This window comes from Apodemus sylvaticus, chromosome 2 (assembly GCF_947179515.1).
Source record: "Apodemus sylvaticus chromosome 2, mApoSyl1.1, whole genome shotgun sequence".
NCBI lineage: Eukaryota > Metazoa > Chordata > Mammalia > Rodentia > Muridae > Apodemus > Apodemus sylvaticus.
Window position 1 is genome coordinate 163388744 of NC_067473.1, and position 27123 is coordinate 163415866.

A 27123-nucleotide genomic window follows, 5' to 3' on the forward strand; every position below is an offset into this window, starting at 1 on the left:
GGAAAAGTCCCAGCACATGACACCCCTGGGAAGCAACGGGGCCTAGTGAGAGGAAGTTAGGTACCTGGAGACATGACCTCGGTTCCTCCTCTTCTTCCAAATGTTCCTACAATGACGCGCTGCCTCACTACAAACTTGGCAACAGAACCAACAACCATCTACCAAGACCTCTGAAATTGAGTCAAAATAAGCCTTTGTACCTTTTAAGCTGAATATTTCAGGTATTTTGCCATGGTAATGGTCATCTGACAAAGTACCCAGAACCAACGGACTAGATAGTAAAACTGTTGATGTCCAGAGAGACGCATGATCTTGGCCACAGCCACACAATAAAACTGTGGTAGCTAGAAAACTAAAATCTTTCCCCTCTAATCTGGTAGCCAGTGTCATTTTACTAAACTGCCTACTTTGTCTAGAAACCAAGAGCCATCTGTGGAGATCCTGTATCTATGCTGGAGACTAACAAGTAGCTGACTGAAAACGGCAGAACAGACTAACGCTCTGAGGAGGGGCAAAGGGTTAGCATGAGCCTCCCTCTACACCCCATCATTAAGTCAGTCCTGCTTGGGTAAAGACGTTCAGGACAGTTCTCTGGACTGGTCTTACACTTCCTTTCCACCAAGGAACACACACCCAAGATAACTCTGAACCCTTGAGCAGACGTGGTAAGTGTTCCCGAAAGGCCCATGTTGATGGCTCGGCCCTCAGCCTGTTGGTGCTGCTGACACCGGTGGAGCCTTTAAGAGGTGGAACGTGGTGGGAGAAAGTTAGGTCATTGGATGCAGGTCCTTGAATGTGATATTAGGATCATTTGCCTTTCCTCTTCCTTCCTTTTTCCCTTCCACCAGGAAGTGAGCCCAAACCAAAGAACCAACTGACCATGAAACGGAGCCTTTGAGCCAAGCCAAGCCAAGTTCCATCTTTTGAAATTGTCGGTCTCAGGTATTCTCTTATAGTAACCAAGGCTGACTCATACAACCCCGCTGTGAGTCTTCATTTGTCTGACAGAATTTATTCTCTTTTTCCTGGAAGTCTTTTCAAGATCCCCAAATCTCTAAGAAAGGACTAACGTTTTTTGAGAAATAAATTTACCATCAGCTGAGAGCAGGGCTTCACGGGAATGGCTGGAGGTCAAAGCCCATCCCAGAGGTTAGAAGCTTAGGATGCGTTGTCAGAGGGTTCTGGGAGCAGGAGGGTATTTCCCAAGACCTGTTCTGCGGCTCAACGTGGCTCTGTGACAAAGAGGGTTAGGGCGCTGGGGCTCGGGAAGGGTCTGTAGGGGTTATTACAGAGGACCACCAAGGAGGTTACTGATGGCCTCTGCCAATGCCCAGCTTGAGGGCTGGAGATAGCTAAGTGGACAGCTAAATGAGACCTAAAGGATACATGCCACCAGCTGTGCTCCACTCCAGGAGAACCCACCCTTCCTTGGTTCAAGGGTGGTCAGGCCCTTGGCTCTCAGGTTCATTTCCCCGTGGGCAGTATTCCTGTTCTCTTCTCCTTCTTGGCACCCTGTCACCCCACGCACGTGTGGCTCCTGAGGTTAGCAGCGACCAAGAACACAGCATCTCCAGATAGACAGCTGGCCACATCCTAACCGCTTCCCAGGCCTCTTGCCAGAGGCTGCAGTCCCTTTCAGGTAATTGGATGAGGGTGGGCTGAGTCCAGGGCCATCATGCATTCAATGCAGACTGCCTACCCTGGGGAACCCACAGGCCAGGCTGTGGGTCTTTGCTCCTCTTTTTCCTTTTTGGCTATCACCCTTTCCTCCCCTTTCTCGGTTTCTATTCTCCTTGGTTGCTTCATTCTTCCTCACTTCAATTCCATGTTCTTCTTGCTTTACTCCAAGTCTCTCCAGCCTCTTTCTCACCTCATATCTACCTCCTCCTGAGTTTCTGCTCCACTTCCTGTCTTTGATCATGACTTCTGGTGGACCCCATGACCTCTCTCCCTCCCCAGAGCAGTGAACTGTGGTGGAAGGAGAAGCCTAGGACAGGAGTGACTGATGAGCTATTGAGAAGGAAGCTGGTTAAGCCTGGCAGGGCCAGAGCCACTTACGACAGACAGACAGACAGACAGACAGACAGACAGACAGACAAACTACATTATGTGGCCACAGAGAAGCACCAAGCAGGAACCCTGGCAGAAACTGATCTATAGCCCCTGACGACACAGGAGCCAGGGACAATGTGCCCTGATGAGCCCCACCAAGGTTGGCACTAACTTAGGTCTCAGCCCTGCAAGGGACAGTGTAGGGTCACCAAATGGGCTCAAGGTTACTGAAATTCATGGTATATGGGTTCCATGATGATGAAGAGGTTTGAGAGAAGGAAGTCTGAAGCTAGGATGGGGTCTGGCAGTGATGGCGGTGATGATAGTGATGGTGTGATGATGGTGGTGATGGCTGTCATGGTATTAGAACTGCACTGTGATTGATTTTCTCCGCTCTTCTAACAAGAGGGATGGACTGAGGCTGGGGAGGTGGCTTGGTGGTACAACACTTGCCTAACATGCACAAGACTCTGGGTTCCATTCCAGAAGACCACAAAAGTAAAGAAAGAAGTGGTAGATCAGGGCAGGTCTTTGTAGAAAAGTCCAGAGAGCGCCAGAGGCAGGGACCGCTCTGCAGAAGCCAGCACGAGGGGGAGTGACATGCTTACCCCAAACACCTTCTTGGCCCCTGCTTTGGCGGCAAACATGGAGAGGATCCCTGTGCCGCTCCCAACATCCAGAACCACTTTATCCTTGAACACATGCTTATTATGGTACATGGAGTTCCGGTACGTGAGTGTCCTCACCTCGTCCTTCAGCATTTCCTGCAGGGGAAGGAAGGGAAAAATGTGGTCAGGGGACTCACGGCAACTGGGAGCACATCTGGGTCCCTGGAGCACATCTGGATCATAGGCAACTGGATCATCCCAGTAACGTCTTCTGGAACTACTGACATCACTGGGTCGTTGATTAGGATACTGTAGTGTGTAAAGGTCACCCGGCTCATTCCAAACTAAGGCTGTTTTTGGAGTCTACTTGAAAGATAGCTGAGAGTTAGAAGAAAAGAAGGGTGTGTCCAGACCAGCTCCAGGTTGCCCAAAGCCCAAAGGAAAGATCAATACAGCACAGCACAGGAGATCTAAGAGGGAATCATTAAACAGTAGTCCTCCTTAAGCTCCCAGCAACTCTGTGGTTCACGACTTAGAAAGTTAGTATCTGGACAGAAACCCAGAAAAATACCCAGAAAAGGGACCCTATTCCAGGCTGCTGTCACAGGCTCACCTCTGGCCAGCAGACAGATGCTGAGATTTGGGCTGGTTCTTGGTGGCCTGGAAGGGGACCTCCCCTTTGTAGGCCTTACAGCACCCGCTCTGGGTTCCATTGGAAGTTCTGGGTCATCTTTTCTTGGCCTTGTCCTCTTAAGCCCTCTCTAAGTAAAACCATGGATGGAAAGAACAGAGGTTCCAGGATCATGTCTTGTATAGCACCCTTTCTGTCACTTGACTTGTCTGTATTTACAGAGTGGCCGTGCTCTGTCCATCCACCCACACTGTGATTCAGCCATAGTCTCTGACCACCATTGTTTTAGCACCCTGTTGGTGATCAGTGGACCACCACACAGGCAGCTTACTCACTCTGGGGACCTGGAGGCTCTGCCTAGAATGTCTGGGAAAAGCATCTCTGTGAGCCTGCTGGTGATGAGCAGATCCCTGCTGCTAAATCACAGGGGATAGGTCTCTCTGCAAAGAGCGCCATTCAGTGCTTTCCTGCCCCTGTCTCCTTTCAGATTCCAGTGATCCAAAAAATAGGGAAAAAATAGAGACCAATCACAGGGGTGAAGGCCACCTGTCTAGTCACACTGGTATTAAAAGACCAGTGTGTTACCCTAGCCGGGTCTGGAGATGGCCTACAGAAGCAACGGGAGGAACTGAAGACAGAGGTGCAGAAGCACTTCCGCATAAGAAGATTGCTGAGACTGTGTTGGGTAGAGGCGTTATCTGTGATGTGTAGACCCTTTGAGTCTGCACTATGGCACATATAAGTTTGGGTTTTCTGCTAAAATGCCTGACTGCAGGTACCTGGTCTGGTATCCAGGTGACAGCTCTCTCTGATGCAGGGTCAGGCCCATCTCCCACACCCACATGTGACAAGCAGACAGATCCGCAGATGATTAGCAAAGCCAGGCAGAGCCAGACATGGCAGCTTAGTCTGTGATCCCAGCCCTTGGGAGACTGAGGTATGAAAGCTACCACAAGTTCAAGGCCAACATGGCTATAGTGAGGCCCTGTTTCAAAATGTATACACACACACACACACACACACACTTGCAGCCTTGACAATGTGCAAGCCCTGGGTCATAGCCCGAGATATCAAGTCCTGAAAGAATTAGAGATAATGTAGAGATACAGGGAAGGCTGTCCTCCGTGTGCCTGGGGGCTGGTTCCCAACAGGAGAGCTTCAGACAGGCCAGCCATTCGGGTCCTGGCTCTAATTCCCAAGTGTGGTGGTTTGAAAGAGAATGGCCCCATAGGCTCATATATTTGAATGTTTGGCTCCAGTTGGTAGAAGTTTTAGGAAGGTTTAGAAATGTGGCCTTCTTGGAGGAGATATGTCATTGGGAGTGAGCTTTGAGGTTTCAAAAGCTCATACCAGGCCCAGTGTCATGGTTCTCTCTCTCTCTCTCTCTCTCTCTCTCTCTCTCTCTCTCTCTCTCTCTCTCTCTCTCTCTGGGATGGACACTTTCAGGAATCCTTTCTGCTGCATAAAGTCTACATGGCCTTAGCACGGACTAATTTTGGACGGGAAGCTGGGTCAAGGATGCTGCAAGGAAGCACACATATGCCTGAGCAAGCATCTGCCCCCTCCAGCACCAGGACCCTTGGGAAAGAGCACTGATGCTCAGTGCACCCCACAGGTCCATGCTCACTGCATATGCAGGAGACAGCACAGGATCTCTGTCCTTCCTAGACTAGGCAGGGCTGAGCCCCCTGGATCAAAACAAATGAAATCTCTGAGCCAGCATGAGAAGGCTGAACTTCTAGCTGTCTTCACGGGTTTCTAGTATTATGCAAAACCACGGTTAGGACAAGGACCGGGCTGTTTTAAGGCCTTGGATCACCTGGGAACGCAGTAGCCCGGGGCAGCATATGGATAAGCTGAGGACTGAGGAGCCAATGATCCAAAACGCTTGGAACGACACCCAGTACACAATAAGCATTTCACAACTTAAAAACCGCTGACGACCGATATTAAAAACCTCCCCAGCAGCAGCCTGGCAATTTGGATGGAAGCAGACCTTCCAGCACCATCTCATCGCCAGGGAGCCACAGGAGCTGGTTTGCAGAGACATCTTCACAGCCAGAGCCAGTCAACAGTCACACCTTCCCCACCTCACTACTTTCCTCTGTTTACAGGTGATGGGGCTGTCTTCTTCTTCACAGGGGTTCACAAGATGGAGTAAAACAGATACAGGCGACAGGATGAAAACTATACCCAAGCAGCAGACAACACTGTTTTGGGGCAGTTTGGGACAATATTGGAGAATTACATAATGAGGTGTGTCACAGGACTCATATCCCGCACCCACAATAGCCATGAGGCTTCCTTCTCTTCTGGGGCTGCTACAAGACTTCTCTGTTGGGAAGAGGGATGGACATTTGCCTGAGAACTTCCAAAGATGGAAGTGTCAGAGGCAGGCCTGTCTACAAGGTCACAGCCTCAGCTCTTCCCCTGGAGATGCGACCTCCAGGAGGCCTCATTGACTTTGAGTACTTCCCCTCAGCATCAGTGATGTGCAGGCTACGCGGGGTGTCTGGGGCTGGCGGTTAGTGATAGACATGGGGTCGGAAGGTAAAAACAAATAACCCGAAGCATCCCTTGGCTGCTCCCTGCCCCTCCCCCAGCCCTTGTCTGCCATTCATTGGTTTTCAATTTGTAGTTCAGTCTGACGAGGAACCCACAATGCAGCCCAGGTTGGTTTCAATCTCTCATCAGCTCTCTGACCTCACCTTAGCTCTCAAGTGCTGGGATTACAGATGGAATTCACGAACACCTGCTTCCACCTACCTGCTGTTAGGATTCTGTCTAAGTCCACCCCACACTTACCTGGCAACAGCAGAGTATGCCCCTCCCCATAGACCTAGCCCACTATAAAAGGGGCTACTTGCCCCTCCTCTCTCTCTCTCTGTCTCTCTCTCTCTCCTCTCTCTCTCTCTCTCTCTCTCTCTCTCTCTCTATCTCATTGCTCTTGCCTCTTGGCACTCTCTCCTCTCTGCCCCTCTTGGGCTCTGCTCCTCTCCCCCCTCCCATGGTCATGGCTGCCTCCACTTCTCTCTCTACTCTCGCTCTCTGCCTCTATAACTCCCATCCTCTGCCCTGAATAAACTCTATTCTATACCATGTCTGTGTGCGTGTGGTCCCTGAGAGGAAGGGCGAGGTGGGGGAAGAGGTGCCTGGGCACGGGCCTGCCTAGGCACCCCCTTCCCCCACACCACTGTGCCTCACTCCCTAAACCCCTCTCTCTCTTTTTATGCCCCCTTCATTGGTGCCAAAACCCGGGAACAAAACCCATCACCTACAAACCTGCTCCAGGCCCTGTCTTAACCATGACTATTCCAAAGGGACCCACAGGATGGAGAGAGGGTCAGTGTTCAGGGGCGCTTTATGGTGGTAGAGTTGGGCACAGCTCCTCTGCCACCTCTAAAACCAAGAACAAAATTACAGGGCTCCACCCGTCCCACTGGTCCCCAGCCTGGGTGTGTTACCTCGTGGATCCCAAAGTGAGCATATGAGTCGAAATAGTAATCTCTCGATGTCATCTCCTCCGGGTTCAGCAGCTTGGACATTTTGCCCCGCCCTGGGCAGCTGGGCTGCGTGGACACATGGTGGACACATTGCACAGGCTTGGCTGGAATGACAGGCTGAGGGGGCTGAGGGGGGGCACTGCTCACCTGAAGGGAGAGAAGGTGCCCAAATTAGTCCTGCTTCAGAGATTTCTGTTCTCATCCCCTCCCTCCTCCCCCAGCCCAGTGCTAACCGAATGACTGACAGCAGCCTACTGATGCTCCAAGCAGACCCTGATTGACCTCAGGTCCAGCTCTTACAAACGGAGTGGGCTAAATCATTCGGGGCCTCAGTTTCCATATCTGTCAAATGGGGAAACACTATGATCCTTTAGCAGGACCAGGAGGAAACATTCAGCAAAGGGGAGGATGGATGTGTGGTGAAGACGGGAGGTAGAGCTGGCTCTCAGACAGCAGTGGTTTCGGCTTATCCGTCAAGGGCTCACAAAGTTAAGGCTTATTCGGCATTGTAGCGAGGTGAGAGGCAGAGGAATCTTTAAGAGGTAGAGTGGTCAGGTCATGGGGGGGGCAGGATGCACATGAAAGTAATTAACCTCACTATGGGACTCTATGAGAAGCAAGGCCTTCCCCCCGCCCCATCTCTCTCTCTCTCTCTCTCTCTCTCTCTCTTCTTCTCTCTCTCTCTCTCTCTCTCTCTCTCTCTCTCTCTCTCTCTCTCTCTCTTTCTTTCTCTCTCTCTCTCTTTCTCTCTCTCTGACTGTCTCTTCTCTCTCTCTCTCTCTCTCTCTCTCTCTCTCTCTCCCTCTCTCTCTCTCTCTCTCTGTTTTTTCAAGATAGGTTTCTCAGTGTAGCCCTGGCTGTCCTGGAACTCCTGTAGACCAAGCTGGCCTCAAAGTTAGAGATCCGTCTGCCTCTGCCTCTGCCTGCCGATGATGGGATTAAAGGCATAATGCGCCCTCCCCCCACCCAGCCTGTTGTTGCCTTTTTCAAATTTGTATGTTCCTGCTGTCAAGAGGCTCTCCTCAGAGCAGAGGTAACACCATACTCTTGAACCTTCAGAACTAAAAGCTAAAGAAACCTTTTTTCTTTATAAAGCACCAGCCTTGGGTATTTTATCACAGCAGTGGGAAAATGGCCACGACATGAATCATACAATGTCAAGTGATGTTACTGACCACTTACTCCACTCTGTGCCTTAGAGAATAAAAGATCCCGTACCTCTTAAGATGACACTGAAAATTAGACAAATTGGATTTTTTTTAAAGAACATAGAAAAGGCCTGGGCATGTAGTAAATGTTCATTAAACCAAATCAAATCTCACGGACAGCAGTGAGCTTTGGAAACGAGGCCCCTGAGTTTATCTTACCACCACATCATGCCAGGCTACAGTCAGACTTGCTGCCCTCTGATATGGGTCTCCTGTGCTCTACTGGGCTGGGCTGTTGCCTCAACCCCTGGGCTCGGGTCTTATCTGGCCCTGAGCTTCAGCACCCGAGCCCCAGCATTGTCCACTACAGCTTCCCCGGGTCTTCATCCTGACAGCTGTGCCTCAACCTCAGCTACTGTCTTCACTCCGCAGGCTAAGGGAGGAGGGACACGGAGGTCAGAGGTCACCCAAATGAAGTATCAGAAAACCAGAGGCCTGCCTGTCTCTAGAATGTGTACACTTAGACGCCAGACACAGAAAGGCCTCAAAGGAAGACACACGCTAAAAAAAAACACCAAGACAAATAGCCAAGTGGGTTTTTCCCAAAAGGCTGGTTTTCTTCAGTTGGGAATCGGTCCTGATTCAGGGATTCAGTGCTCACTGGTGGATGTGTGACCTTAGGAAATTGTATATTACCAATACATCTCTGTGCCCTCCTCAATAAATTCCCGATAAAACTTTGCAAGAAGCGAGTGAGATAGCTCAGGATATAAAAGGCCTTCAGGGCAAGTCTGAGCTCAGCACCCATTTTACATTCTATTTTATGAACGTAAAATTTCAGGCATAGTCCTATCAGTGGGGAGGTGGAGACAGGAGGATTCCTGGGTTCATTGGCCAGGCAGTGGCATAATGGGTGGGCCCCTGCACCCAGAGAGAAACCTCAGAAAACAAGGAGATGGCTCCCGGGGAATGATGTCAGGTTGACCTCTGACCTACAAATGTATGTACATCCACATATATATGTATGTGCATGTATAAGCACAGGAGCTCGATGTGTGTATACACACACATAGGAGAGAGAGAGAGAGAGAGAGAGAGAGAGAGAGAGAGAGAGAGAGAGAGAGAGACTGACTCTAGGAAAGAATAGTCAAAGCACCAGAATCGGTTTCTCAGTTTCTCTTCGCACTAGACATCAGCATAGTATATATACAATAAGGACTTCACTAGTGTTGCTAGTATTATTACTACCATCTAGATCACATAGAATGAATATATATGTTGGGTCAGCTCAGACTTAGAGTCAAGGGGAAAAGTGACCTCTGGAGCAGAGCAGACGGAGAAATACAAGTGACACCACCCACACTCCTACATGAAGCATAGCCTCAGGACTGCCCTGTGCCTGCAACTAGACCTGAATGAGCTGTGTGGGGTAAGAGGTTTATAGAGCCCATTCTCACAGTGCCTTTGGGATGCCACCTCTAGGAAACAGCAGCCTTCCCAGTTTAGCAACATGGGCCTTCGGGTCCAGGAGAGGCCGGGCTGGCGGGCAACTGGGGCTGCCTCATTCAAATGCTGCAGGCATGCCCACCCTCTGCTTGGGATGTTGGTCACGATGTCTGGAAGGCTAAAAATAGATCGTGTCAATTGCACACTCCCGTGCAGGCTGCAGAGTCACCTCCAGAGCTGAAGACAGCTGTGCACACAGTTGACCCCAGTATTGACTCCATTTAAATACATTAAGGAGAGAAAAACTCTTAGCTGGTGCAGTTACTTGCGTGTCAAGGTCACGGGGCTTCCAGTGCCCTTCGGCTGTCATTCAGCTCTGAGTGCAAGGGCTTGTTTCCCTTGGAACTCTCTGCTTTTCTATCTTCACAGTCAACTTGGGAGGTGGCTTCTACATGCCACACATTGCACTAGGCAATGGGATGAATGACTACTTGGCCAAGGACACGGGAGGGAAGGGCATTGAATCATACAGCTACAAGTCATGAAGACAAAGAGGTGATCATAGCTGGTCCCAAAGGCCACCCATCAGCCCAGCTCAGCCTTCTGCAACATAGACTTGTGTTCTGCCTTGGACTGACAGGTATGCCCTTCTCATGGTGGCCTTAACTTCCTGAGCATTCAGCTACAGGAGAGTTGCTTTGAATTCTAGAGAAGACTGCTGAACGCCTGCTGCTATGAGGCACTGTGTAGAAGAAATGGACCTGGGGGGGGGGGTGCGTCGCCCAAAGATTCTGCTTTCTAGACTCTGAGACCTTTAGCACCCTCCCCAGAGGCTTCAAGAAAACACGCTCTACAAAAAAGGCTCAAACACAAAAGAGGTGAATTTCCTTCGAGTGGGAGTCAAGAAATCCCAGCAGAGCAGGCTGTGCCACGTGTAGGGCGCTTTGTCAATGGGTTTTGAAAGGTACAGGTGACGGGGGTGAATTCTGAGAGGAAGAGGGGTGGTTGGAGCAAAAAGGACAGGGGGTGGGAAGGTGGTGAACTTGGTAGGAGAGAGGATGTTGAGATGGCAGAAGAGTCTATTGAGAAAAGGTCATGCTCAGGCTAAGAGGGTAGAATTAAATACAGTAGACAACAGAGGGCCACACCCCACGTATGCAGGGTCCCGAGCCCCTGCGTTTGGGCACCGCTTTCAGAAACTGAATGTGATTGCAGAGCACAGGAGGGAACAAGGAAGAAAAGGGTGTCCATGGGGAAATTTAGGAGGCTATTTTCAAAGTCCAGTTAAGAAATAACGAACAAGTGAACCCCTGGGGTGTTTGGAGGGGCTGCTTGCCAGCGCAGCACAGAAATAGAACCTATAGGGTTGGCAACTGGCGGATCATGGGGGAAGAGACAGAAGCTGGAAGCCGAGATGCGGTCCACATTTCAAGCCTGGATGGGTAGGAGAATAGTGGTGACATTAACAGAAATAAGCAAGTCAGCAGGAAGAGCGGGCTGGGGCGGGGGAAATAATGAATCTCAATTTGGATATGTGGGGTTTGAAATGCCATTGAGCTGTGTAAGAAAAGATGTCAGTCGAGCAGATCCGAAGGAGGTTCCAGTCAATAAACACCTTCTACAGGATGAAAAGGCACACCCCCAACAGATGTGGCCAGGAAAGGTTAATGTGTGCTTATGAAGAGAGCACTGACAAACCAGTGAGAAAGAGATGAATGCCCCAACTTAACGGGGGAGAAGAAGCATCTCATCTGCTCATGCACAAATAAAGACAGATAGCAAATTAACACACGGCTTGAATGCTGGGATCCGATAGAGACCAGCTCTTTTATACGCATCTTGCGGAATGTAATTAAGTCAAGACTTTTGAGAAAGCAGTTTGATAAAAATTCATTAAGCGCATTAAAAAGCACAAATCCTTTAACCCACAATTGTTTTCCTTAAATTTAACACCAGGAGAGAGCTAGTTATCATCCTAGGTATGTAGCTCTCTGAATTTCACGATGACCAAAACAAGAGTCAGCAGATGTGTCACTAAACAAAATTGGTGACAGTAAGTGGTGAGCATTTTGCCATAGAATGTTACGCAGCCCTTAAAAGTGAAGAAGTGTTTAAGGCCACAAGTACAGGAGCACAATAAACTCCTGGTTGGGGAGGGCACACGAAAGATTAGACTGTGTGGTTGTGTCTTAATTAAAACCTGTTCACACTGGTGCACGGAGAAAGCAGACTTACGGAAGGCACCAGAATTGGCATCGGTTGTCACCGGGTATTGACTGGGTTGTGAATAATTAATTCTTTCTGACGCCGCTTTTGCAAGTAGCAGAAGGTAATATTACAGATGAATGTGAAATGCAATTCCAGATTCATGGAGGGAAATGGAGGCTGGGATTCTGTCTTGGGAGCCATTGGAAAGATAGAGTAAAATACGGGCTTGCATGGGGAAAGGATGGAGTTGCCACCCTTTGAGGGCCTGATTGGGATCAGGGGACCCAGAGGAACAGGTCTAGAAATGGGAAGACAGTGGGGAGAGATGTGTCTTCAGACAGCCTTTCTCCTGCCAGGCATTGACTTCAAGGAGGAGACTCTAGAGCAAAGCCTTCCTTCTTGCACTCTGGCCAGAGCCTTCATCTACTATGAAGGATAATGAGTTCAGAGGGCAGCCTAGAGTCACCCTCCAAACTCAAGGAGTTCCTATACATCCAGCTGTCCCCTATATTGACCATAGTTAAATACAGGGATAGGAGATGCAATTCCTAGCTTGCTCAAGCACTGCTCCTGGTCAAGGTTCTCTGTTTCATGAGAGCCCCTTTCCTCAACAGCCAAGCATCTGTCATGTGCTGCTGCTGTACTCAGGAGACAATGAGTGCATGAGTCAGGGAAGGAGGCTCAAAGAAGCCCTGGAACATTAAACTATTGAATAGAATTTATGGCTGAGAAATCAGAGGGTTTAAGGGTGTAGAGCCCAACTAACCCCCAACTTCAGCACCTTTATCTCCCATAGCCTTGACCATTAAGTTCCAGTGTATCTCCAAACCCAAGTGCCTTCCCCATTCAGTACTCCAGTAGGGATGGAGCCCAATACACTCTCAGTCCTGGCCCTGTCTGCTCAAAACAAAACTCTACCTAGTGGCCCTCATCTGATCCTGCCCATGGCCGGGGACCCCAGGTCATGCAAAGGGCCCTGCAAGGCTTATCTCGGCCCCTTCCAAGATGCTCAGGGTGCTACTATTTCCCAGTACTCTCTCCACACAGCTTATGGTCCCAATGTCCTGAAAACCACGCCCACTGTCTGCCAAGGCCAAGAAGATGATTTCTGGAGACAAGGCTTTGAACGAGTCCTTCCAGGGAGGGCAGGACTTCCCTAGGTGGGATGGGATGGGGGCCTTTCAATCTAACCTTATCTCCCCCTAGACCAGGAGGGAGATGGCAGGTGATTGGGGGATGATGGTTCGTCTGATTGAGGGCCCATTCTGCTACACATGCAGACATTGTTCCATGAAGGTGTAACAACTTGACAAGGTACTGAAATCCACAGACTGAGAGGTGGGGTTTGTGGGGGGACAAAAAATCGGAAAAAACCCAACCCCCTAAATCTCTGAAGTTCTAGGCTCATTGGCAAGAATCCAGACTTATGGAGTCACAGAGCCATAAAGCAGTATGTGCAGCAGTGCCAGGGTCCATGCTGTGAGTGGCGACACCACAGCGGGCTTCTTTCAGCCCATCCATGCCATGCTGAACCGAGGCTGCCTAGGCCAGGGCAGGCTCGCCCAGGAAGGAGGCCCAGCGCTCAGTGAGGAAACCGGGCGAGAGTTGGTGAGCAGCTCTGGGAACATGCTTCAGAGGAGCCAGGGAGATGCTTCTCCCAGGTTTCTGGGTTTTAAAGAGAAACCCACAGCAGGTTTCAGGTCACAGATGGAGAAACTGAGGCCCACATAGGACAGGAATCTGTCTAGGGTAAGCTGAAACTGGAGCTGCGAGAGGCAGGAAAGGCACGGAGAGGGGATGAAGGAAATCACACGAGAGCCCAGAAAGAGGAAGGTAGGCGTGGGACACAGACCTGCCAGTCTCTCCTGCATCCAGCAGTCGAAGCCGACCTGAGTCCCTTGGGCTAAAAATGACTTACTTCTCTTAGCCCTAGCCCAAACTTTCAAATACTCCCTGAAAACAGAGGCCTACTCCAGGAGCAGGCTCCTGCTCTATTCTCCAAATGCCAAGAGAGCGTCTAACATCACATTCCAAACAGTCTGCGTGCCTTGGTGGTTGCCACCGAAGGAAAGAAGTATGGGAGACAAGACCCTACAGGTGAGTGGGGTGCCCTGGCCTCCCCCACCCCCCCACCTCCCCACCCCCGTCCTCTCTCTCAGTTCCCTCCTTTTCCATCCTCTCACCTGGTCCTGCCACCAGAATCACCCCTAGACACCCTCTGCACCCTCATGCCTCATGTCACCGCCATCCCATACACACTTCTGAGACTGTGATCTAAGCTGTGGCTGAGTCGTTGAGAATGGCAGAAACAGTTAGCTGTGCTAGCGCCATCTGTCATCATTATGGCGGTACCAGAGCTCCACACCAAGGGAGAGCATTCTCATGGTGCGCTTCTGGACCGCTCCTACTTCCTAAGATTATGCCGGAAACAGAGAGCTTCCAAGACCACAGGTGGACAGAGTGCACTTACCATGCATCCATGTTTTCTGACAGCTAGGCTGTATACAGGAGGGATCTCTGGATCCCAGGAGAGAAACTTTGTGGTCTGTGAGGGGCAGGGGCTGGGGTGGCAAGGTTCAGGTATTACCAGTCTTGCCTGTTACTGTCTCCCCTTTACACCCAGCCCCTGGATCCCTGATTTGCTCAAGATCGGTTCACCCGCAGCCTATCTCGTGCTCCCACTACAGGGACTGCCTCAGCACAGCCACCCCCAGGTTTCTCCCTAGGCCTGGAGGTAAGAGCACAGTCCTCCTCCCCCACCCCATCACCCCTCTTCACTTGCTGTTTTGTGACCATCGAGTCAGAGACTGGCTTCCCAGAAGCCACTTCTCTCAAATTGTCATGCCACTCACTGCTCGCTGTTCACTGCACTGAACAAGTTGGGGTTAAGGGCATTCCAGGGGCAAAGGGCAGGAGTGCTCAGAGTATGGGTCCTGGACCACCAGTATCAGGCTCTACTGGGGGAGGTGGGTAGTACTGGACCACCAGTATCAGGCTCCACTGGGGGGAGGGCAGTCCTGGACCACTAGTATCAGGCTCCTCCGGGGGCCTTATAAGAAGTATAAACTCTTGGGCAACTCAAGGTATCACTGCCTCAGAATCTACAGTGGGACTCAGCAGTCTATGGTTAGAGGGTACCCAGGGAATTCCGATGTACTGTCTGGTCTGAGAACTGCTGGTCCCTGTGGGTACCTCCCCACCAGGCATGTTATAGAACAGTGACTCTCTGGAGGGGGTGGGGTGGGGAACCATGGTCAACTGGACTGATAAGCTAAGAAGAGTTCTTTGCACTAAAATGAAGTGTCTGTCTCGGAGGAAGAGGGTAGGATAGCCCCTGTCACTGAATTCCTGCCTGGGAATCCTTCTTTTCCCAAGAGGTTAGCCAGCATGGTTTGGAGAGAGTAGACCTGGACCATGATTTAGCTTAGTTTCTAGATACCAGCCCTGTGGACCCTCTCAGGGGTCCCCTGCCCCTCCCCCCAGTGCATGGAAGCAGAACTCATGGCGTGAGCCCCACCATCTTTAAGCATGCTAAGGTAATGGGGTACATGACTGCTGATGTTGACCTGTCTTTCTCAGCCCCTCTGAGCCCCTGACCTCAAACATGGCCCTTAACATGAAAGTTGGGCATTCCCCCGGTGCTGCTAAGATTGTCCCAAGGTCAGAACAGGCCACAGAGCCCTGGGAGGGAGACAGCTGAAGGCTCTAGAAAGCACATTAGTTCTGCAGTAGGTACTTGGAGACTGGATGGGTTCCATTACATTGGGGCTGTGTGGCCCGGCCTGATCCCTGGCTGACTCACTGGAACCTCTTACGGTGTAACTGGAAGGCGGTAGTGGTGCTGTGCACGGTGTCCCCGTGCTTCCTGTCAGCCTCTGGCTGTCTCTTTGTGGCACAACAGCAATGCCTGCCTCAAATCAAAACCACACTGCTCCCACACAGCACTCCCTCTGTCTCCCGGATCAGTAACCGCCGCAAAAGCATCGCCTGGATTTGTTGGGCCTGACCTATTTTTTAAATAAACCGGGGCTGTTTTCCATTCTTAGTCACTTTTCTCCCAAGCCTCCACATATTAAATTCTCCTCTTATATCCTCAGATATTTGGGCTGCAAACGATGTCAGGTTAATTGGATGCTTGGCTCCTGGCTCTTCCTCTTCAATGGGCTTGTAAAGCAGATTTCCCAGGCTAGCATCCCCTCCTCCTCCCTCTCCCCTCCGTAGGGCAACAGGATCCTCTCTCTACTATGGCTGGAAGGAGGCTGCTGCTCTCCTGGCTTCCACTACGGACAGATGCATTCGACAGAGACCTCTCCTCTCACCCTTCTCCCTGCTGGTCACGGAACCCCTTCACTTCCAGACTTCAGACACATCATCCCTGTGGGGTCTCTACTGGGCTCCTGAGTCTGGTCCTCTCAGGCTGGGGTCTGAGCAGGAGGGGTCTGTCCTGAGTCTGATTTCTGTTTACATAGACACCAGACCTGTAGATTCTCCTTTCTTGTGGTCAGCCTTGGCAGACCATTGCTATTATCAACCAACACCCCAAAGCTGTTTCCCCTCCTCTCCTGCTTCCACTTCTTTGTAATATTAATGCGTTTGCCTCTTCCCCGGGGCCACTAGCATGGCTAAAACTCTGAATGTGCCAACAGAGAGAGGAAATTCTCAAGTGTGACATCGGGCCACGAGAGAGACAGTTCTGGCTACCTGATTCCATGCCATGGCGCTATTTTTTTGGATGTTTCCTGGGGCCTTCAGTGGCACTGGGTACAAGGTCTGTGGCTGACCTTTATGTGCTCTTGTGACAACTGTGAAACACACACACCTACATCGCCGACTCTCCATGGGTTCATTCAGTTCCCTATTCTGCATCTCACCATCCCCCGAGCTTCCTGTATTCTCTGGGACCGATCCCTGCAGGAAAGGGCCACCCTGGAAATCAGACCTTTCTGATCCCTGGGGTACCTGAATTTCATCCCCTTCAATCTCGAAATTGGTCTGAAGCTGGCCTAAAGCTAGGGGTTCTGACTGTGCCATGGCGGTGGCTGTCAATTCTCCAAGAAGGAACCCTTCAGGCTTTCAGATTTCATATGGCTCTGGTTCCCTTGACACACTGGACACAGTGGCATGTTGACGGCACTGCCCTGACACTGGTCAGCCAGCATGACCATTCACCAGTGAGACCTCCACCGACATCCCTTCTGCCAGCTGAGCTCCGCGAGCCCTGCGTGGTCCAGACAACAGACGCTCCTTAAGAAGATGGCGAGGAGACTGGAAGAAAGACAAAACTGAGCATCATTGAAAGGAGGCCAGTGATGTGCTCAAATCCCTTTGGAGGGTCCACCACACTCAGGAGATTTTACCAGGAGTGTCTTCTCTCAGGAAATTTCTGGGAGGCAAATATTTCAAAGATGCAGCTAGCCTTGACTAAGACTCCTAACTCCATCGCTATAGACCACAAGTGGCTTCAAGTGCAGATTCAAGTGCCTCTGTTTGGCCTTTCCAACCATCTCTTCACATTCCAGGGACACAGGCAGAGAGGAGACTCAGCACTGTCTCATCCCAGGAGCCAGCTCCTCACAGCCCCAGGCCCTATCGTGAGGGTGTTCCACTGAGAACTTAGCTTTTACTGTTTGTAGGTTTGGAGCTTTTGTTTTGATTTTTGGCTTGTACTTTGAGACAAGATCTGACTATGTATATCTGGCTGGCCTGGATTATGTAGATCAAGCTGCCCTTAAATTCACAGAAATCTGTGTCCTGAGTGCTCGAATTAAAGGTACACCATGATACCTGGCCAATTCATTTTTACCACATTTGTGTGTGTGTGTGTGTGTGTGTGTGTGTTGTGAGGGTAGTGCTTGCCACGATGCACATGCATAGACCTCAGAGGACAACTTGTGGGAGCTGGTCCTTTCCTTTCACTATATGAGCCCTGGGGAACAAACTCGGGTTGTAAAAGTTGGCAGCAAATCACCATACTGGCCCTTGGTAATTTTTTAAGAAGAACTACAGGTTATGTGATAATACAAACAGACATTTAAGTGGCTGTCCCAGATGACAGCCACACAAGATTAGATGGTTACTGGTTTTCATGGATTCCTACAGACATGTTCCACCTCATCCTAACAAGCCTATGTTCCTCAAATAAATATCTTTCCACCTGGAATCCCAGCAGACTGTTGACTTCTTTCATCAAAGAATCTAATATGAATATTTTTTTATACTGGCACACACTGGAGAGGAGTGAAGTCTACCAGCAGGAACACAAACTTTAGATTTATCTTAAAGCATTCCCAGATAATCCCAGCAACTCTTTAAAAAGGCAAATGGAACATAAGAAACAAAAGGATTCGACTGGGTGTGCTGGTGCACTCAGGAGGCGGATGTAACCTGTCTGATTGATATACAGTTCCACGATGGCCAGGGATACTGAATGAGACCCGTCCGTTCCCATGCCATTGAATACCAAGCAAGGGACAAGGTGATGCCTGAGAGATGAGTTGTCCCAGCATGGCCCGGGAGAAGCATCCCAGCACAGCAGGAAAGAGTCCACACCAGGCAGAGCTGATGGACCTCTGATGCTGAGAGAGGTGGAGGTAAGGACCCCAATGCCGGCAAGGCAGGAGTTCTTAAAGCAAAGTCCTGGGGAAGCACTCTCAGGAGGATGTGCAGTTCCGCTGAGAGTTCCCAAGGATTCTGCCAGGGCTGACCACGTGTAGAATGTGAAGGAACCACATAAAACCAAGAGAAGACACCCCCAAATGGACGGGGTGACTAATCTGCAGGGTTCACAGGGCCGGGAAGCTTCTTGCCCTCCAAACCAATGTTGAAAGTCCATAAATTATGAATACTGAGACTGTTTCATTGTTAACCACCCCCAATACAAAATACCTAAAAATACCTAGCCTAACCACAACAGCAAGAAACCATAGTGTTTGGCATCCAGATAAAAAAAAAATCAGACTTTCAGAGAATCAGAAAAACACAGCACAATATCTACAGTTTGTAGCAAAGCCTGCCACACACATGTTTCAATATTCCCTGGAGGCACATATATACTTAGAGTATATACTTCTACCCTGTTTGGCCCCCTTTTTTTTTTTGTTTGTTTGTTAACTTGAAACAGACTGGAGTCACCTGGGAAGAGGGTACCACAACTGAGAAAATTTCCTCTGTAAGATCTGGCTCTAAGCAAGCATAGGTGTTTTCTTGATTAGTGATGACATCAGAGTATCCAGTCTATTTTGGGTGATGCCACCCCTGGGCATATGGTCCAACGTTGTGTAAGAAAGCAGACTGAGCAAACCAGAAGGATCAAGGTAGCAAGCAGGACTCCTCCATGGCCTCTGCTTCCGGTTCCTGCCTTGGATTCCTGCCCTTGTGTCCTTCAGTAACGATGATGTGGATGTGTAAGATGAAGTAAGTTCTTTCCTCTCCAGTTGCTTTAGTCATGTTTTATCACAGCCACAGAAACCCAAGACAACGTTGGTGCCCAGGTCATTGCAGGCTAGACCACTTATCTTCAGGAAGATTGAACTCTGGGCTGAAGAAGCAAGCCATTGAGTAAGTGGAGCTCTATAAACTCTTTTGTGGGAGCTTTGAAGATAATGTAAAATAACACAACTGAGCCAACCAAGGCTTGTAGAGTCTCAGAAAGAAGTTTTGAGAGTTCTTCCATTAAGAGGGGCAACCTCAGAGACTCTACTGGGACTGGCAACATGATTTGTTTTTAGTTTTTATTGTTTAGATTCACTTATTTATATTTGTGTGTGTTGCTTGTGTGTTTGTCTATGAGCCACATGCATGCCCGGCGCTTTTGGGTGAACTCACTGATCAGGCCTCTTTCCTGAAAGGAGTAGGGAGAAGAAGGACCAGTTTCAAAGACTGTTCTCCAAAGGAATAGCTCAGATCCTGAGTGTGGGGACAGTCACATAGGAAGTGGAGTAAAGCCAGTGCCAAGACCTGGGAAGGTCAGAAGTGCCTGTGACAACCCTTGGAGTGCCTGAGGCCACAAAGGCGTGCCCAAACCCCTGCATCCTCTGCAAAACCTTAGGTGCTGCATCTTCTGCACCCACCTAGGGCTGTCTGGCCTCTGTTACCCTGCCCTTCCTGCTGCTCCACACACACCGCAGACTCCTCCTCATTCAGGGTCTGAGCACCAGCTACTGCTCTGGTCCAGATGCACTGGTGCTGAGCACTGTGCCTCATGCCGAGTGGGTGGTCGATAAATCCCTATTAGGTATGTGAATGGATGGGGGGGGGTCCCTTAGCCGATTGCCAAGAGAGATGGTGCAGAGAGGAGCTGCAAATCCTAGAGATGTGTTCTTAGCCTCAGTCGGGACAAAAGGACCCTCTTCCATGCCCAAGCTGGGCTGAGCCCTGCCCCACCCAGCAGACATAGGTCCATGAGGATGGAGATGAAGCTGGAGTCAAGAGAAACCTGTGGGCAAAGTTTAAGTTCACTAGTGAAGATTTGAAGTTGACTTCTTTCTTGGGCTTGGTTCCTTAAGACCGTGACAGGCCTTGTGGCCTCTGCACCTTCCTCTGCTTGCAACCACCACCTTCTCCCTCCCTGCTGTCCACTTACCTGTTCAACTCACACCTGGGCACCCTTGCTGAGTTTTCAAGGTTAGTTAAATGTGATGGGCTCACTTCTCTATGTAACCATCCCCTCCCCACAAGAGAGCACACCGGGACTTTTCATCTCCCAATGGAGCACAGTCCATCCAAGAAGGCTTCTGTGCTGTGTAAAAAGAAAGCTGGGGCTTTGATGTGTCTCAAAATGGCAAGGACATGGTAGCACAAGGTAATTCCATCACTTGAAAGACTGAGGCAGGAGGGTTGCTCTGAGTTTGAAGCCAGCCTGGGTTGCAGAGTAAGTTCCAGGTTAGCCTGGACGATAGAGTGAGCCTATCTCACACACATGCATGTGCACTACACACACACTCACACACACTCACACACTCACACACACTCACACACACTGTTATACACACTCACACACATGCACATACTCTTATACACATACACACACTCTTACACTCACACACACTCTGTCACACACACACTCTTACACCCTCATACATTCATACTCTCATACACACACACTCTTACACACACATGCACTCTTACACACAGTCACACACTCACACATTCACACTCACATACACTCACACTCTTGCACACACATGCACTCTTACATACAGTCATACACACACACTCTCACACATACTCACACATACACTCTGTCTCTGTCTCTGTGTCTCTGTCTCTGTCTGTCTGTCTCTCTCTCTCTCTCACACACACACACACACATACACACACACACACACACACTCACACATACTCACACATATCACATGGGGCATAGGGCCATGTCTTAGATAGTTTTGATCACATCCTCTTGTCATCAGAAAATTCCATTTGTTGAGTACACAAATGGATGGGTGGACAAAGAGCCCTGAGGAGGTGACTGAGGCTAATCGACTGCACTTCTAGTCCCTCTTCTTCAGAATCTACTACACCCTCTTCCCCTCGCTCCTTGGGCGTCATCCCAGAGAGCCAGGGCTACCTCACCCTCTTCCCCTCGCTCCTTGGGCGTCATCCCAGAGAGCCAGGGCTGAGATCCCGCTCTTTGCTTTCTTTGACCTTAATCTTAGCTTGCAGCCTGGATCTGCTTTTCGAGTCTCAGATAAGAGGCAAGCATTCAGCAACCCTGAGCAACCGTCGCCATCACAACCAGAAAGGCAGCCACCCTTCGCAGAGCAGCCCTGGTGCTAGGGCTTTGTTAATGTTCCTTCGTCTGACCCTCCCACAAATCTTCTGAAGGAAGAAGAAGGAAAATGAGATCCAGAGAAAATAACTAGCTAAGTCAAGTTAGAAGACAGGAGAGCTTGAGCTCCGTCCTTAAGAAACCACCTCCTGTATTCTGACTGAGACGTGAGTCAGTGCTGCTCGAAAGCCGTAGGCATAAGTGGCCAATGATGACAGACCCTCCTCCCCGGAGCACTCTCCAGCCAAGGTTTCCTTTAGACCCCATGAGGTAGTGTTTGGAGTTCTTCATTAAGTACCTCCCTGGCCTCCTGATTGGACACAAACTTTGACCCTGTGTATGAGTCACAGCACTCATAGTCCATCTCCATGACCATGTGAAAACTGTTCTTCAGTTAGGCTCATAAAGGTCTTGAGGCAAGCTTCTACTTGGGCTGTTCGAGGAGGCTCAGTGGCACAGCCTCAGCCTCAAAGTTGATATTGGGCCAGGGTCTCATTTCTAGTCCCAGCTTGGCCCCTAAGTCCACATGGGTCCCTGAATCTATCTTCCTTCTCTCTAATCTTAGATTCCTATCTATTAAAACAGGGGGACTAGGTGAGCCACCATTAAGATCAAGCTAGCATTTCCAAGGGCTACATGAATGTGGTGAGAAAGGAGGTAACCTCACCCACCTTTGCTAAGCAGAGTGATGGGCAAATGGGCCCTTCCTCTATGCAGTGGCCATTGACCCATACTATTATCTTCTGATCACACGCTTGCTAATTTTTAAATGGTAGCCTCCAAGAAGCCAAATGAACCATGTATGTATGGGCAGGCCTGACCCACTCCTCCCCATTATCTAGGACCACTGCCTTCATAATGAGGGAGAAAAGCAATAAAAGACAATCTAGGAGAAATATGTACACAGTTCTAAGAAGCAGGCTAAAGGAATAGTCCCAGACAAACACAAGCTTCAAGAAACTGCCAAGGCCAAGGCCAATGAGTGAGCTTTAGGATAACCTGTTCACTTAAGTAGGCTGAGAATGGTAAAGGTCCTGATTGGTGGATAATGGAGCCAGTGAATTCCAGTGAAGGCTAGTGATGGGTGCTGGGAGTTTGCAGTTCACCGGTGTAAGCTGAGAACCACCTACGGAGGAGATTACTGACCCTGCCTCTAGAGCTTTTGAATCCAGCTGGTCTGCCCTGGGAAAAGCTTTGTTCTAAAAGCCCCAGTAAATGTTGTTGTTACTGGCACAGGGGATACCAGAGCAACCAGGGGGCGGGGCATGCAGGTTCTAGAAAGTGGCTGTTTCTCTTGGAACCAGCTATGTGACTGCTAGATCTGGGAAGATTGCCTGAAGGTATCTGGGTCACAGCTTTATCCTCATCTATAAACTGGCATTAGGATGCGTATTCTTGAAGATAAAAAGTGGGTGATCCCTACTGGGTGCTTTGAAAGGTGCCTGCTCCTAGCCCAGAGTGAGGCTCTGTTATTCCTGTTTGTGAACATGGCTTAGTGGAAGCAGGATCTGTAGGAGTTCTGCAGTGACCCCTAGATCTCAGGTGAGAAGAGAGAAGTTGCTGGAACTCAGAGCCCACGTTCCTCGGGGAAAGAGCTAGGTGACAACTTTATTTCATAAAAGGAGCCTTGGTCTGTAGAGACCACACAAAGAAGGAACAAGGGCTATACAGGTGAGGGTGCTCTCTTCCTTCCCCGATGCTGCCCCTACCCTAGGTCAGACCTAGACAATCAGGGGCCAGCTCTCCACAGGACGTTTCACAGAATGTCCTGGTGACAGATGGACAGTGAACAGGAGGAGCAGACTTAAGATTAGCAGCCTGCTTCATTTCCTTCAGAGAAAACTATGTAGACAGAAAGTCTCCACTGGCTAGGCCAGCCACTCCCACCCCACCCACCCCCACCCTGCAGCAACAGCAGCAGCAGCAGCCAATACCAGGCTGTTCCCTTGGCATTCCTGGCAGCTCTGATGAGCCAAGACTGTCCCAGAGCCACAGCCAGCTCCAACCCTAAGCCAACCAGGTGCTGGCCTCGTTGGTCCTCAGAAAGGGCTGAGGTACCTCCTCCTCCTTGCAGGGCTCAGTAAAGTACAGTGAGTTCAAAAGCACCTGGAAGATGGGCACTGCACCTGACACAGGCCCCAAAGCCAACTCTCTGATTCAGACAGAGCGATTTGTCATCCAGGGGCAGTCACGTCTGCCCTGCCCCCTTCTCTGTCCAGATCCTCCTTGTCCTTCTGGACTGAGGCTGGAGAAAGATCCCAAGATCCACTAAGTCACTTTAGGCTCCTTAGAGGACAGACCACAGTGTCTTATTCATCGTCTAAAGCTGGATGGAATAAAAGCCTTTTAAAAGGTGCACAGTAGGGCGTGGGTCTGCGTGAGGCAGGCGTGGGACTGAATTCACCGCCATTATTAAACACAGTCCCAAGGCCGCTGACATTTGATGCTCTCCGTCCTCGGCTCCTGGCTCCCTTTGTCAGATTGCTTGCTTGAAAGGGGCCAGCAGTGGGAAATGACATGCACGATGCTCAGAGCTGGAGCAAAGATGTCTGGGAACGATGGAGTACATGAGGAGATCCGATTGACTGCACCACGAAGAGGTGGCTGCTCCCTGGGGTTTAGTTGGAGTCACTGAAAACTGTCCTTGGAAGAACAGATTAGTGCATGGGAACTCCAAGAAGGACCTCCAGAAACCATGGGACCTGTCCCTTCCTCCTGAGTAAGACGTTTAGCAGGGCTAAAGAATCTAAGGTTTCTTCACTTGCCAAAATGTAAGGAGACTTAACCAGGCAGGACCCTACAGAGGACGCATGCTCTACTGGGCACTGGGCTAGTATCAGAACTCTGGTGACAGGCAAGCTGAAAACCTCAGACCTCGTGATCCCTGGCTTCACAGTACTCTGGAGGACAAACACAGTCTGAGCAAGGCCGCCCAGAGAGTAAGTAAGCAGTCGTCGAGTGGGAATCTAACTCTGGTTTTTGAATCCTGTGAACCTCCTCCTAAAATTATTTAATTCCCACTAAAGGCATAATGAGCTGGCAGACCGTGGTCTTCCATAACAGCACATTTTCCAAAAGTCCTGATGCCATTGTCCCTGGTTATTAAAGGGTTACTCCATAAAGCAGGTTGGATAAGAACCACCATGCCTGCTTTTCAGAGAAGGTACCATGCTCCCTGTCTGATGGCCTCCAACAACAGAATCCAGACCACCAGAGCAGGGCTTCTGCCTTTTAGTTGGCTCTCTGCTTTGATTATAGATCGTATTAATGTCTCCTCCCTTAGGCTATATCGGGTACCAACCATATCACTGCAGCTCATCTTTGGGGCTCAGGACAGGTCCCCAGTGGCCTTGCCAGATCCTGTGGCCTACAATGTAGCAGGCTCAACAGAGCCTACGAGACAAGCCACCAGAGTGGCCTGCGGCAGAGATCACAGGGCTCTGCGGTGCTAGCTGCCCACGCAGTTTGGGTTTCTTTACACGAGAGAGTAGTGAGGATCTATTTTTAACTGTGCAGATAAAAGAGTCAAAAAGCAATACTGAACCAAGAGCAGGTGTGCATCAAAGAAGCCTGATCCAAAGAAGCAGCAAAGTCTGACAGTGTCTTTGGGAAATGTCCCCTACAGGGTCATGTGTTTGAACACTTGATCCCCAACTGGTTGTGCTGTTTTGAGGGGTCATGGGACCTTTGGGATATAGGCCCTATTTGGTGGAAGTGGGTTGCTGGTGTTACACCTTGAAGGTTATATTTGGCCCTTTACGTCCAGGCTGGTTCTCTCTGCTTCCTGATTCAGCCCTGAGGCCCACAAGCTCCCACAGGTACAGAGCTGGTCCACCATGCTTCTCTCACCATCGTAGGTGGCACGCTCTGAAGCTACGAGCCAGAACAAATGTTTCCTCCCTTAGGCTGTATAAGTCAGAATGACAAGGACAGTGGCCAATGCGGGGCATCACAGCCACTTCCCTGGGCAGAGCCTCAGGACAAGGCAGATCCAAAGTGGCCAGGGATGACAGACCAAGCAGAGGAAACACACTGGTAGATCTGAACTCTTAGCCCCTTGCCTCCAGCCAGGCTTTTCCAGGGCCTCTCTGGTTTTCTCTGCTGTCTCTTGTTGTATATATATATGCATGTATATATGGGCACATGCATGTACATGCATGTGTGTAGACGTATATGCGTACATGCATACAAAAGACTCTTAAGCAGAATCTTCAGGCCTTGTTGAGGAGAAATGACAAAGAGTTTAGGTTTCTAGGTCTGGTGACTTAATACTCAGCAAGATGAGGACAATCAAGTTAGAGGGAAGGAAGGAAGACCAGGCATACACCCTTGAAGAGTTTGGCAGTCCAGTGAGACATCTGATGGGAAGGTCCTGTGGGTGTCAGACATGTGGGGTGACCTTAGAGGAGAAAGCTCAGATGCAGCTCTGAGGTTGAGAAGCAGCTGCAGGTGAACCAGAAAGACAGCCACAGAAGTCAGCTGTGCAGCACTATAACAAAACACCCAACACAGGCTACTCATGAAAAGGGACTTACACAGCGCACGATTTCAAGCTTCAGAGTTTGAGTTGGCTGCTACACTGGCTTGGCCTCTGGTGAGGGAAGACCAGCAGAAACATATTATGGCTGCAGTACACATAGAAGTAACCCACTTCCTCTCAAATCAGGAAACAGACCGAGACCATAGTCCCCTAGTCTGCTGGGAGCACTTCCCAGGAGACTCAAGTACCCCCGACTCTGCCCCAGCCCTCTGTCTCTGTAACTGTCACATAGAGATGGGTTTCACGAAGATAATTTCTTTCACATCTATCACGCGATTTGATCATCTTTATTCCCCAGTCCCACATTTCAAAGGTCCATCATCCTTTCCCACCACCCTGAGGACGAAGCGTCCGAGTGCACGAAGCTCACACAAACCCGGAGAAGCCAGGAGCAAGGAGGAGATCATCTGGAGGAGGCCTCGGGGTGAGAAGAGGCAGCCCAGACCCCAGCCCTTACCTTAGGAAGACTGCTGCACCTTACCGCACGCAAGGTAGAGCTGAGGCTCCGAGGCTCCCAAGCCTTTCTAACCCCAGACTCAGCGCTCTTTCCATGAGGCTGTGCCTCAGCTGTTCCCACAGCTGCCTGTGACAGTTCATCTTGACTATCAACTTGACAGAGTCTAGAGATACCTATAATAATACCCCTGGGGGCCCGGGGGGGGTGTCTTAAGGGAGTTTCTAGATTGGTTTAAATATGGATGGCAGCGCGTCCTATGGGTTGGGGACGTGGACTGAATAAAAAAAAAAAGAAAGCAAACAGAACACCAGCATCAAGCTCTCTTTTTCCTGACTCCATGGACGCAGCGGGAACAGCTGCCTCGAAGTTATTCCTTCCCTGCCCCCCCCTCCCCGACGCCACAGCTGTCGCGTGTACCCTCGGTACGCCACGCTGTACCCTCAAACTGTGAGCCAAAATAAAGCCTCCCTGCCTTAAATGGCTTTTGTCTGGTATTTTTATCACAGCGATGGGAAAGAGAACTAATTCACCAGCCTACTCTAGCCACGCCCCGCGTGGAACATCCCCGGTGCGTGCGGAGACCTCAGCCACCTCTGTTCTCAGACAGCCATTCACACTGTCCTCTGTGCACTGGGTGAAATGGAGCTCAAGTCACACACGCAGGGTGAGTGTGTAAGGACGTGAGGGAGCTCGTCTGTGCCCGTACCTACCCCCTCAGACACAGACGCACCCCTCCCCCACTCCCACAGCCAGCCAGGGTTCTC

The 27123-nt window shown here is 50.1% G+C and overlaps 1 protein-coding gene across 1 annotated transcript in view; it reads right to left on the reverse strand.

The window, feature by feature from the left end:
• Prmt8 (protein arginine methyltransferase 8) overlaps positions 1-27123 on the reverse strand; it is a 75509-nt gene that overhangs the window by 37040 nt on the left and 11346 nt on the right. The window contains exons 2-3 of the mRNA XM_052172706.1: positions 6756-6941; positions 2661-2816 (exon numbers count right to left, since the gene is read on the reverse strand). Coding sequence (XP_052028666.1) covers positions 2661-2816; positions 6756-6941 — 342 coding nt within the window. The remainder of the gene's footprint in view (positions 1-2660; positions 2817-6755; positions 6942-27123) is intronic.